Below are 14,314 nucleotides of genomic sequence, written 5' to 3'. Positions count from 1 at the left end.
GCTGAAAATGAATTGCGTGCTTCACAATTATGACGTACCTGTGTCACCATTTATTTTTCAGCCATTTTATTTCATTCGATTGTGTACATAATCACAATTTCTTTAACGGCAGCTTAAACGTATCTTTCGGATTACTACCTCTTGTGTATACCTCACTTTTATAACTTCTATTACTTGCCATTACTGAGTACTATTGTTTATTTATGTAAATTGTTTACTTCTTTTCCTGTTGTAATTATTGCTTACCAGCATTGGAATTTGACAGACTACCTCATTACCCCTTGTTACTCTTAAATTTATTGCGATGTGTTATTGTGCAATTTATGCCTACCATTTCGTTCACCTTTGTAAATTTTCTACCTTTTGATTACCTCTTGTTTTTTTCGTAACATTATTACAGTGTATTACGTTACTTTTCTGCCTACTACATTGTCTGCCTCTGCTAATTGCATGTCTAATATGTGTAACCTTAATATTGCGCTAATTATTATTGTTACACTGCAAGACAACTATGTATGTCCTTCCTGTTGTGATCCCTGACGGGATCGACAGTATGAATAAATAAAAAATAAAATAAATAAAATAGTCGATGTACTCGCCGACTCCTCCAGCGTTGCTGTGCTGGCCGGTCAACTCTTCCGTCTCTGATGCCGGTGTCCTGAACTCCATCGATGACGCGGCACCCAGGCCTTACCAGTTAAGCCTAACTCCGCGTTCCGTTCCTACTTCGAGTACCGTCGAAACGCCCCTGGGACTGTCGTATGTGCTGGTCTCCCTCTAAATGAGGATCCTTCCTGGAGGGGCGGGCACTGTCGAGAGAGGCTGCAGCAGGTCCAAGGAGCCTCGCTCGAATGTCGCCGAGGTCGACGGCTACATCCTAGCCCTGCAGCGTCACGGACTTGACCGAACCTTCATGGCTCCCGTCGCCAGTGCGACGCTGACGCTACAAGCTTCTTGGCGCAGATCCGCGTCGATAGTCGCAGCTCGGGGCTGCTTCTCCCTTGATCATCAGCTCGGCTCACGCGCTTCGGCAGCTCGTGCCATTCAGACCGATACGTGCAAATCATCCTCTTCCTTTCTGGGTTGCGTGCCTCTTACTTATGACATACCAGCAAAAATCGACGCGTTTATGTACTCAGTTTTTGTGCAAACCATTATACACTAGAAAGAACTGTCACAGAATATAATTCATTTCCCCAATGTTCTAGAAATTTGTGCTCGCTCAATATGCCTAACGCAACACTTACCATTACAAGTCCAATTTCGTAGCCATGCAGGTGGCAGGTATAGTCGTACAATGTGTAAAAATGGTTCTGCCTGTTCAGAATGGCCCTGTGCGAAGTGCAAATGTGATTGGAAATGTACTGTACTCATATTTGTAAACATGCATAGCGGTTGAAAATGATTGGAGGCTGAGGTACCCTTATGGTGTTTTTTAAATTGTTTTGTCTCTGCAGATATTCATGTGTCAATATTGATTTGCATAAAAGAGGTGTTGCTTTTGCTTTTTAACGCGAACGCGTTGAGGGCCCCATGTCGCACAAATTCCGGTTTCGCTGTCGGGGGAGTGGCCCGTGAGCGAAAATTTCCGCATACATTCAGGTATGTGTATATGCCACGCTTTGGTATCAAGCGATATATGCGGGTTATATTGCCACACCATTATATCACTGAAGTTGTTCGCACCTTGTCATACAGTCTTAAAAGAAAGAGGTGGTGGGAAAGAGGTGCGGACACCAACGAAACTGGTTTTAAAATATATATTTACGTTTCGGCTCCCGCGGGGGAGCCGAAACCATTCTGAACCATTTTGGTCGGTATCCGGACCTCATCCTCTTAAGTATGCATCATCCCAACCAGATGGGTTTCCGTCATACTTTCGACTATTCATACATTTTTCGATAATGTTATTCTTTGGAATTTCGAGAATGACAGCCCACAAATAAATGTCATGAAACCAAACAGTGACAATGCATGCCTTTTATGTTAAATCTTCTCAGACTTACATATTAAAATTGCGAAACAATAGCAGACACATTAAAAGTATGCAATTTTTTGGCGCAGCTATGGAGGGCACCACCCCAGGGATCGGCCCACGCAGGAGGCCGCGTTTCTGCCAGAAAGCTCGCGTTAGTGCAAAGCATTCACCGCCAGCGTTTCCCTGCAAACATTACAATTACATGAGCTGCACTTGCAGGGAGGCACGAGAAGCCGTGAGGGATCTTTGAATGCTATTGCTTTCAGCACTTGAAGGCGAAACTTAAGCGTTCTCCAAGTTTTTTATTCGTACTACATTTGCATATCAGGCAAATTTCGTACAGAACTCTAATGATCATTCCACCGTCTATCGGCATTTGTGCTAACAGTATCAATCAATAAGAAGCAATAAACCAGGAGGTTGTTTAGGCATCACGTATACAGAACAAAAATCCTACCTGGAGTCTTACTCAAACTTCTATCACACTGCATAACAAAACGAATTCATAAGTGGCACGATGTCCCGATGCGCATTGCTTATAGACCTTGCAGTACGTGTTCTTGTATCCACACGTATATTCTTGGCAGTTCAATAAAATATTTATATGGGAGCCAGCGCTGGTGTTTTCTGAATCTCTCTTCGTTGTCTGTCTGTATCGCGCTGTTATTTCGAAGGTGTGGGCTTAAAATCATCCATTCAACTTGGCTAACTACTTCTATGAGCTGTCTGAAATGCATGTTTCCGTGCCAAACGCATTGCCAAGGAAATAGGTGAAGTATGGCTTGTTCCTTAGAATAAATAAATTTTGTATGCATTTACGGAATTGCAGTAAGGTGGAAAGGTATGCGAGTTCGAATTGATGCATTCTGTGAATCAGCGCGGAAAATTATGGCAACACAAAAAGGAAAGAACAGACACTAAGCACTGTTTAGAAAATCAAGCATATTAAGATAGAATGCAAAAAAAGAAATCATCTGCTTGCGCATGTTATTATATTACATCAAATAGATCACCAAGCATTTGTGGCTCACACCCTAACAGAGATATAGATGACTCCGATACGCAGTCATGGTGTATCTTTTGTATGCGAAAGCCATCAAGAAGTTCACGAGCGTTTTTGTCTTAGTGCTTGACAGTGATATTTCTTTTATCGAAGAAATTTAAAGCTTAAAGCCGCTTGCTTGCAATGTGCTAAGAGATGAAAGGTACGAATTCCTTTAATGCATTATTGTGCTGATGCAGGCGCTTCACGCAGGTGCCAGTCCGCCCGATTATTACCTAACGAAGCCGACTCTCTCCTTTAGAATGTGGGACGCAAATGCTTGGTGATTAATTTCACACGACCGAATGACACGTGCACGCAGTAGGCATATTTCTGTGTTTTTACTTGTTTACTCATGCACCCTAAAGGCCCAATGGCATTACATAAGGGGGCGGGGGGAGTAGTGTGCACACCTTTAATCAATTCACCAATCAAGTACAAAATGATATGTAGATAGAAACGAACGAAAGCTGCTATGACAAATTTTAAAAACAAAAAGGAAAGCATCAAAGAATTAGCCAACAAGGCTGATCACTCACTTCCTAAGGGAGCAGTCAATTGAACGAATGTGTCCACGTCATATACTGTTTTTAACAAACAAATAAAAGCACACAACACATCTGAGACAACTATACAAATTCATTCAGATACCAAGATGAAGCTTTAATATGCAAGCGAATTTAAATTTGAATGAGTGAATAAAGTTCAGTTACTTCATGTGAAATGACTTCAGTGACCCCCTCGTGTAAAACGCCTTCACTGGGGCTTTTCAGGTATTGTATACAAACAAATTCGTTAGACAGCGCTCGCCCTGCATGCTATTACTGAGAAGTGAAGGACCCCGCTTCAGATTTGCAAATGTACGCCCATTAACTGTGGTGTGATCTGCTTCGTCCGCGCAGTGCCTGGCACTGACTCTTTTCGGCGGTTTGCTGAAGCAGGACTCGATGTCCACTTTCCACCACTTCCTGTGCTGTTCGGCCGCAACGTACTTCTTCAACGACTTCTGCTTCTTCTTCACGTCGCTGCTCTCCCGGCAGTCAGCGGCCTGCATGCCGTCCATCTTTTACGTGAGTGCGGCAGCGAGCCAGTAATGCGATGTTCTGTTATGCGTGGCGCGCAAGTGAGGATCAAAGAAGGGAAGCTTCACCCATGCTTCTGTCTTTGAAACCTCATTTGTACTCACTGTTTGCCTGATGGTGACAGTGAGAATTTTTCACAAAGACAAAGCCAGAAACCGACAAAGACAAACGCTGTCAATGTGAAGGACAGAGCCTGTCCTTGTCTCCTCTGCGGTTTATGTCTTCATAAAAACTTGCGCCGTTTAACTTTTAATTATGCAGAAACAACTGGCCCTATATTTGAATGAGTGTTTCAATTATAAATAAACAGTTCACTTATTTTGCATGCGCGTGCTGTACACTCATAGCACGGTAACGTTTAAGTTGACCTTTATTTGCAAGTAACCAATAACACAAAGGTTACGTGGTTACTAAACCAACTTGACATTTGTGTTTTTGCTAATTTCAGTCGCAGCTAGAAGTTAGATGTGTCGAAGTATACTATTTTCAATGTTACTTCAACGCCAAATGTTTCGTAACTTTTAGATTGTAACTTATATATAGAAAGTTGTAATTCATGGCTCAGGGGGCTCATTGTATAGATTGGAAGTTTGCTGATTATTGTGTCACATTGGCGATACTGATATGACATTTTCACCCAGGACTAACGCGTAACATAGGGTGCGCGGCGGCGGGACGCAGGGAGGTTGGGCTAAATTAAGATGTTCTTGGTGCCAGTCAGAATGTTTGTTTTCGCAATATAAAAAAAGCTTAAATTTTGCACGAGCGTATGCTAAAGTCAAGCAATAGCAATTACGTGATCAATTTTATATACTGCATACGTGCCATTACTTGGATGCTTGGATTACTTACATGCTTGGACCGAAAGGTCTGCTTGGACCGAAAGGTCTGCAGTATGTACTAAATAAATAAATAACGTAAAAGCAAGCCACAGAAACATTAAACATACATCGGAGAATATTGTGGCGAACGATGCTGTGGCATAAATTATAACTACGGTTCAGTGCGGTGGAAAGCCTAGCGCTACAACTGCAGGCATATTATGCTGTGGTATAAAACCTGCCTGCAGAAAACCTAAGCGCAGATGGATTATGGTGACTGAATATACATTTGTACCCAGTAATATTTTTTTTTGAGCATCAACGCTTTCTTTAGTCGCGTTTGTAATCTTCTCCTGAAACAGGACACCCTTTCACAGCAGGACGCACATTGAAGGGCGCACGCGGGCGCACGCTCGAATACCGTAAAATCTCGACGACCGACAGAATGAAAGCGTCTAGCAGGCCCAATAACTATTCTGTAGGGGCGAAACATGCTTTGTACATTGCAACAGAATGTAATATGCCGCTGCGTTCTTTTTTTCCCTTTCTAACGCATAATAGAAGGTTGTTCCTAAACTCCAGCAAATGTCGGGTTCCTTATAGAAAACAACAGATACGCACAGCTTTTGCTCGCTCGCTAACACGCGATAATGACGCCGCTACATTCACATGACAGCGGGCGACAGCCGCTCCAGTAAGGTCTCGTAGAGAGGTAAACGGGCACTCACGGTATGAGGCCGCAATGGCGCCCGGCCAAATGAGCAGAGAGAAAACATTCAATACAAACGAAAAGCAACATCGTTAAACTAAAGAATATTAGAATATTATTATAGTGTAATGTGACACTTTCATGGGCCTGTAGCTTGATTATTGTTTGTATTTGCGCTCTGTAGATGGACGCCATAATCGAAAGCGCTTCAGCTTCAGCCAAACGCGGGCGCAGTCATATATCCTCTGCGTTGTGTCGCTCTCAAGAAGCATGCCAGGAAGAGTGTCGCCAATGTGGTATTTTTGTAACGGTCGTGTCGCGCTTTGTTTCATCGCTTTAACCATGTTTAAACGCTCTCCGATTTCGTGGTGTGCGCTTACCAAGAATGCTGTGTGTCTGAGTCGCTCTTGACACGTGGTAGAGTTACCAAAAAGGCCCCTAAAGGTGCGCGAGCAGCTGAAAAGAAGCACTGACGCCGTGGTGCAGCGACATATTGGCGCGCTGCGTGGCACTGGCCGCTGCAAGGAGCCGCATTGACGATGAAATATGGTAAATGTTCTTCGCTTACGCGAGCGTAGTGAGCATCGCTTATATTGCGACTGTTGTAACGAATAGTGAAGACAGCAATAAATGTGACCCACGTAAGCAATGCTTCCTGTTCAATTAGTAATTTGTTGGTGTGTGTGTGTGTGTGTGTGTCATATATATATTTTTTTTAGTTCGAAAGCATGCCCTTAGGCACAATACAAAAGATGTTAGAAATACACCAACAGATTCGACTCGTGCAAAAAATCTAGAGTGAACGATGATGGGGTCCATGAATCCAACGTTCAAGGTCGGGTGGGCGGCCAGGCCGAAGGCCTGTTGCCCGGAGATGGCGGAGACGGCTTAGATGAAGCCCTGGGCACGTCCATAATAGGTGTGTCACTGTCACATTTTGGATTCCTGTGTTGCAAAATGGGCACGATGAGCCGTAAGGACCATGGTATTGTTGTGGCCAGAGAGCGGTCACAGACGGGGTGAGCGCGACCCCGACACGCAGCCTCCTTAACGTAACCTCCTCTCGACGGGTTAACCCGCCAGGGAGATCTGACCCACACGGAGGTATGAGAGCTCGTGTGGTACGTCGGAGGTTTTCCTTTTCCCGGATCAGTCGTCCACAGGCGTCTTCAGGAAAATGTGGAAGTGGGTATGTTGTAATCTGTGGGTGGGTTGCCATATCTGCTTCAAGGAGACCCGGCAGGGCTGCTCGAGGCACCCAGTGGACGCGTATGAGGATATTCGTAGTGGCAGCAAGACGGTGAATGCTATCTGACAATAGGGTGGACCGAGATACCCTACATATGTTGTGGATGGCTTGAGTCGAGTCTGTGCGAATGATGAGTTGAGAGTATCGAGCATCTTAAACAGTGGGTAGCAACGCGGCCAAGCCATCTCGTATGGCAGCAAGCTCGGCAAGGTAGGCCGGTGGTGCAGGATCGGCAACATACGAGCACGTTTGGCCTCCTTCTGGTATCAATGGACACACGAGAGCTGTGTGAATCATGGTGCCATTAACACTGGCATCAGTGTATGCTACAAGAGTCGTATCGTCTTGGTTGTCATCGGCGCGATGAAGGCGGGAAACATGGGCATTCGCCTGACGAAGAACCGGGCTGTACAGACGACCAAGAGGCTTATTGTCACTTAATTGTACCCTTTTCCACGCAGCTACATCGGACCTCGTAGATGCTGGATTGTCTATTTCGTGTCCAATGTACCGGGCCAGTGAAGCAGCCGAGCCGAAATATGATGGCTTTAGGGCGCGCGCGCATCGACGTTGGTGTACGAGTTCGTCAATAGTGTTGAGTTGGGACTCAGCCTGTAGGGTTGGCAACGGAGTGAGACGTGGTAGTCCCGTTATGGCCCGCGTAGCTTCATTATTAATGGCCTCAAGGCGAGCCCATTGTGCCTTCGCGAGATGATGAAACTGGGCTCTGTAGATGAGTCGTGGTTGCAATACAGAACGGACCAGAAGGCGAGCCATGTTGGTGCTTGCTCCGCCAGATTTCTTCGCAATCCGACGTATCAACTGTATCGTTTCTGCGGCCTGTTGCTTTGCATTCTTGACCCATGGTCCCGCAGATCCGGAGGAATTCATTTCAAGTCCGAGTACACGGAGAGTTGAAGCCTCGTGTAATGGTTGCTGATCCAGAGTTAACTGAAGAGGCCGGAGTGCCAGTAGACGGCGTCCATACTTGTTCGCTACTGACATGTACGTCGTCTTGTCCTTGGAAATGTCAAGGCCTATCTGAGCACACCAGTTGTGCGTCATGTTCAGGGCCTCTTGGAGCGCTTGTTCTTGGTGGCAGATTTCAGGATCAACTGACCAGACAGTGATGTCATCTGCGTACATTATGTACTGTGCGTTATGTATCGTGGCTAGCTTCCAGGCTAGTGGACGGAGAGAAATATTAAAAAGGACTGGTGCGAGCACAGATCCTTGTGGGACACCCCGATGTGCGACGAACTGACCTACTGCTTGGCCAGGCAGGCGAATGGAGAAGGTGCGAGCGCACAGGAAGGCTTCGACGAATGTGCAGACACGGCTAGGGAATTGAAGCCAATGGAGAATTCCGACAATTGCTTCGTGACTCACATGGTCGTATGCTTTACGAATATCCATTGCCAGAATCGTGCGAATTCTTCGGGAGCGGCCTCCGATGAGAACCTTAGAAGATAGGTACGCAAGGCCATCCTCTGCGCCTAGATGAGCACGGAACCCGATTTGGCCAGGATGATACCATGAGTACCGCTCGAGCCACCATGTAATACGTGTCGCGAGCATACGCTCCATCAGCTTGCCTAACGTTGAGGTTAGTGCTATTGGGCGCATATGAGCGCTATTATCTTGGGGTTTTCCGGGTTTGGGAATAGGTACCATTTCTGCATGCCGCCAAGAATTGGGAATGACTCCTGTAGCCCAAGCTTCGTTTATGGCCCCCAGCAGCACTTCGAGAACCTTGCCTTCCGTGTTTTTATAAAGTTCATACGGTATGCCATCCGGTCCTGGTGCCTTGCATGGCTTCGACAGGTCGATTGCCGCTAAAAATTCCGCCATAGTGAAATGAGCTTGTATACCCTCGATGTCAGAGAGCGTAGGTGGCGTGCCTGCATCCGCGGGAAGGCAGTTTTGAACAACGAAGGGAGGCGGTGCTGTGTCCAAAGCCGGAAAAAAGGTGTGGGCGACAGTTTCTGCGAATACTGCTGGTGTCTGGCCCGATGCTAACAGGGCGCATGCTGCGGGCTCTGGAGGGCGCCGACCACGTTCTATTACTCGGAAGGTGCGCCAAATGGAGGCATTGGACGACGAAGGTCCGAGAGAAGAGCACCAGTCCATCCAGCGGCCACGTTCTAAGCGGTGTTCATCGCGCCGAGCTACTGCAGTAAGGCGTTGGGCCTCTAAGCGAAGGGTATTTGAGGCAGGGTCACGTTCTGATGCAAGTTCTGCTTGGCGGCGCGACGCCCAGAGACGCAGAAGTTGCAAATCAGGCGCGGTTCGCGATTCATCAACCCACGATGTACGTGTCGCCTCAACCAATGCCGCCTTAAGACAATGGGACGGGTCCACCATGAAGTTGGATACATTGCTTTCTGATACCACCCTGTATCGATCCCAGTCCACCACCTCGACATAGGCGGCGGAGGCGGCTTGTTCCGCCCGAAGATAAGCCAAGGTGAATCGGATGATGGTCGCTACCCTAGCAGTTGGGTTCACATGACCACGAGACGGTCGTCCTTCCTAGCCACCAAGATAAGTCCGGTGAGTGTGGCGGCGCGCAAGGGTGGTCTCGCCGACGAGTAGGCACTGACACATTATTAAGGAGAGTGAATTGGGCGTTCAGAAATGTGTCCAGCACACATGTACCACGCGCACTGGAAATAGCGTATCCCCATGTGGTGTGGGGCGCATTGAAATCTCCTGCGACCATAATGGGGCAACCAGGATGTTTCTGTCGTAGGTGCGCCAGCCAGCCGAGACACAACCAAGCCGCACGGCCGCTGTGAGGGCGGGCATAGTATGAAACGATGATAACGTCCGTGCATTGGAGACGAACCAATACGGCCACGACTTGTTGCCATAGAGTACACCACCGTGAAAGATCAACACGAGTCTGATGAAGAGTGCATCTTACATACGCTGCAACCTTTCCTGGAGGGACATCGGGCGTAGCGCTCCTACGATCCAACATTGAAGGCGATGAGTATGCCACAAATCCTGGAATGGGTGGCAGGCCGTTGGATTCTTGAAGCAGTAGAGCCCAAACACGCAGCTTCCCATATCTGAGACGCTGACGCAGCTCTCCGACCTTCCCCGCGATGCCGCGACAGTTCCACTTTAGGATGCCTTCTGGCACTCTTGAAGACGTAGCAGCCATCATAGATTAAGATTGGCCAGTAGAACCGAGGTGAGATGCTGGAGCTGTTGCGCAACGAAGCGCAGGAGTTCTTGGGGTGAAAGAGGCTTCGACACCGATGCCGGGTTAGCCATATGAGCAGGACTAGACGACGACGGCGAATGCGACAGCCGCGCTCCGTCATGACGATGCCGGAGCACTGTACGGCGTTCCTTGAGACGTTGGATCTCCCTTTCAAGGTTGGCGAGGCGAGCGTCGATCTCGAACTCTTCGTCTGCCAAAGGAAGCGGCGTGTCTTCTATCGATTGTGATGCCCATTGCGGTCGTGAAGTGGACGACCTAACAGCTGCGCTATAGGTACGAGTGGCAGCATCACTTGTCTCTGTACTTGCTTTTGTCACCTGGCTAGCGTCCTCTTCCAGCGAGGCCAGAACGGCGTAACGGTTGTACACAGGGACTTGTTTCATTGATGAATCTCGAGGGGTCGTTGCTGGCTGTCGAGAATGGCGTTGTCGAGCCTTCTTAGTGGCCTTCAACTTCGTAGGACACGTCGTGGAAGTGATGTCATGATCGTTTGTTTGGCATAGGCCGCATCTAAACGATGCCGAGGGTTCAGGCTCCATGGTGTCGTCCTTAGGTGGGTAGGGGCAGGATGATTTCATGTGTCCCTGTATAAAGCAAGAGTAGCAGTACACAACGGAAGGCTTGAACGGACGCGGGCGCAGTACGCAGCCGTAATACAGGATACGTTCAGGTGGGCAAATAGGACCTTGAAGCGTGTTGGTGGTATCCATGCTCAGGGTGCCGCCTTGACCCGTTGCACTTGTCCCCACGGAGAAGACGTTCCTGGCTTGGATGGCAGTTGCATCGGTAATGTTCCGCTCCCTCGACGCAGCGGACAGCAGCTTGGATGCTCCGCGCCGGCGCGGCGAGTGCCGCGGGGGCACTCGCACTCGCGAAGCCGCACAAGAACTCGAGGTCGACGGCGCAGCAGGAGGGTGTAGATGACGGCGTACCTTGTAGATAGGCACCAGTAGTAATTACGAACCGCCAAAGCGGTCCATAAACAACAGAGTTCCAGTAGCGGGGAGAAGAAACCAGCAAACGGGGCGAAAATCCGGAGCTATAGAAAAACACGTCCGTATGGAACGAGCGCTGGAAACGCCCCCCTGTCATATATTTAACCGTCAGTTCATGCTCATGCTTACGCTACTGAGTTTTATTGAAGCGCACTACTAGCTCGCTTCATAAACACGTGTTTTTTATCGCTATGAGTCACCGTGTTCGTTATTATTTAAGCTCGAGCACATGTTGCACTTTTGTGTGTACGCACAACATTAGACCTCATGCACGGGACTGGTGTTTTGTGGTGATATGGTCATTTGTTTAAAATGGATTGTAGGCTATCCTTAATTAAAGAATAATAATTGCAGTAGTTCATTTCGTAATCACTTTATATTGCATTTTTACTTTTAAGCTGACACATTCTTCCGGTGTTGTTTTTTGTGCTGAAGAGGAGTACGAACTGACCTGGAAATTAATTTGCATGGTTAGTTTGAACTGATTATTATTTTTTAATATTTATCCTTTAATTTTTTGTTACCAAAATATCCTTGATAGATGATATTTAAATTTTGCGTGTTTAATCATATGCTCTGCGCTTATATCTATTTGTGGTTAATTTAACCTCTTTCATTACATGTTTATAGCTGTTTGAAATGCGACCTAAACAAGCAAATATGAGAGTTTAAGATTAATATTCTCTTCTTGTAGGCTCCACTGGATGTCGGAGAATTAACAACTGACATACTGGCCGCAAACGGACATGAATGTGCTCTCAACAGGGCTGAGATTGTCTTCCTTATGATAGTATAAAACCTTTATGTATTTCTTTTTAGACAGATTGTACACGAACCTTCAACATTTATGTCTATTTGCATCATTCCTGGTGCTGCTGTAACAATAAATGTGCTCTGCCACGCAGCGCTGTGCTCGAAGGGTTTTTTCATTATTGCTTGATGGCAGTGAATAAAAAAAAGAGAGCAGCCTTGAGCTCCCAAACTGTCCGCCTACGAACGAACATAGCATCTATAGATGCCATAGGTGTCCCGTTAGTGTCACATGCCCTTCTGTGATCCTGATGCATAATCGCAGTAAAATACAGCGACAAGCTTCTATCGTGCTTAGACGATAGCCTGTATAACAAGATCAGCGTGCTTTAAAGTAGACTTTGAGAATGAATACTTCTGGTGCCAACAATAGAAATGTATATAACAATGTGATCAAACTGAGTAGCCTTGATTTTCTATTTGCAATATGAGCATTTACTTTAAATACTTACGAATGTTAACTAGTGAGCTATACTTTATTTAAGGTGATACATGATATTTCTGGTGGCGTGTGTGTTGTATCATACAAGTGCCACAATTGAAGTGTGATAATATTACTATTTTACACTGCTACACAATAGTCAGCATGTTTGAAATATTTGTCTCGTATATTAGCTAAGGTTTTAGCATTAGCTCACATGCTTTTTTGTCTCCTTCCCGCTTTACCTATAATATTGACTTGGAAGCACTGTAGATGGCTCTATGGTAGCGTTTCTTTTTCAGACGTTACCCATAATCAAACCTTTATAATCTTGCATTCTTGCTTTTGCTACATTGCATTTGGAGTGCCTTTTGAACCAAATTCTTAATGTACAGCAGGGTGTGCAGCAATACTTGTGTGTTCTTCAAAGGTTATATGATAACAATTGTCCCCTTCCTGTTGTGCCTGTAAAATCATGGCGCAGATCAAATTTTCCTTGCTTTCTGGTTTGCTAACCAGAGTGCAAACTTATGCAGACAGTTAACAGCAGTTCACTGATGTCATGTATATCTCATAGTGTATTACTATGCAAATGTTACTACTTTTGAGATATACTTATGGCTCACATGCACAGAGAAGGTGCTTCCTCCAGTGCTTACATGGACATGTATAGAGCTTTAATTTCAAAATTTGTTTTTAATGTTGTCTTTGTTGAGACGTAGGCTGAAAGACTAGTTTGTGGTCTTGGTGCCAATTTGCATCTATATTGGCTTGGAAGCATGCATGGCCTTATGGCCCCGTCTTCTTTTGTAGGTGTCACAGTAGCCGAAACTCTGTATTTTTGGCATTTGCTACATTGCATTGGGAGCGTCTTTATTGTCCTGCTCTAAAGCTGCACATGATGTGTAAAGCTTCTTTTTTTCGGTAGTTTCCAAGGTGAAAATGAACACAAGTGTCTAATTCATGCTTTAGTTCCTGCAATCTCAAATACTTAACATTTGCTTTGTTTTCTTGCTTCCTGTCAGCAGTACACGGATTCCTGTCGGCAGTACACAGTTAACACTGATTTATTGATGACATGCATGGCTTAAACACCGTGATGTGATGCAAGTGATTTCCTGTGATCTTATGCAAGCGATACTATGCGTTTGAAGTTTCAAATCTAGTCAGTTGCCAGCAAGGCCTGCTGTATTTGTGGTGCATCCTACGTTGGTATTTTCAAATAAAGATATTGCATTCTAAGCAACCCTGTGTTATAGTTGTGGAACTGTCAGTTTATACTCGAAATATTTGTACAAAGTAACTGGGCCTTCTCCTCAGGCCTTCTTATTGTGTTTTGAATTGTATTGTTGGAAATATTACCTTTACATATTCGCTCTAATGTTGAGCAATAGACTACCTCATGGGGAGTTTCATTTCATCAGAAATCCGAAAGGATACTAGCAATAGCCCTTTGCTGGCTGATTTCAATGATTTCAGTGATTTAAATGGAAGGAACCTTTTGTTACCCCATTCAGCTGAGCAGTTTTTGCAGAAAATTTTATTTGGGCCGCACTCTTTATACGGTCCGCCGAGCTGGGTGCGGCTTAGCTGCGGGTACGCGACACCTCTTAAGTTTTGTACCAGAAAGGCCAAGTCCGCGCATGGTACAACCAGCCAGCTGTCGCCAAACAACATAGGTGCGTCATTTCCTTCTTTCGTGCTTCTCTTTGCTTGTGCCTCCTCTTTCTTGCGCGCTTGTTTCCGCGGCAAGATTAAGCAGACTACAACCGGGCGCGGAGAAATGTGAGCCTTCGCGGAGGACGCCACTCAGCCAGTCCTTCTTGGACACTCTCTTCACGCGCTTGCGTTTCGAAATAGTTCACCTGTCCACCTCGTGTGCTTTCCACAGCAAAGGGTGTCCCAGTCTCTCTCAGCCTAAGCAAAAAAAAAAATAGACTGCGTTTTGCTGGTAACTAAGAATTTACACCTCCTC

The 14,314-nt window shown here is 46.2% G+C and overlaps 1 protein-coding gene across 1 annotated transcript in view; it reads left to right on the top strand.

Moving 5' to 3' along the window:
* The window catches only part of LOC135913380 (uncharacterized), a 132,372-nt gene that overhangs the window by 46,806 nt on the left and 71,252 nt on the right, over positions 1-14,314 (top strand). The window contains exon 3 of the mRNA XM_065445974.1: positions 3,923-4,090. Coding sequence (XP_065302046.1) covers positions 3,923-4,090 — 168 coding nt within the window. The remainder of the gene's footprint in view (positions 1-3,922; positions 4,091-14,314) is intronic.

Source organism: Dermacentor albipictus, chromosome 1 (assembly GCF_038994185.2).
Source record: "Dermacentor albipictus isolate Rhodes 1998 colony chromosome 1, USDA_Dalb.pri_finalv2, whole genome shotgun sequence".
Classification (NCBI taxonomy): Eukaryota; Metazoa; Arthropoda; class Arachnida; order Ixodida; family Ixodidae; genus Dermacentor; species Dermacentor albipictus.
Note: the sequence above shows the minus strand (reverse complement) of the source record. Positions and strands in the feature narration are given on the sequence as shown.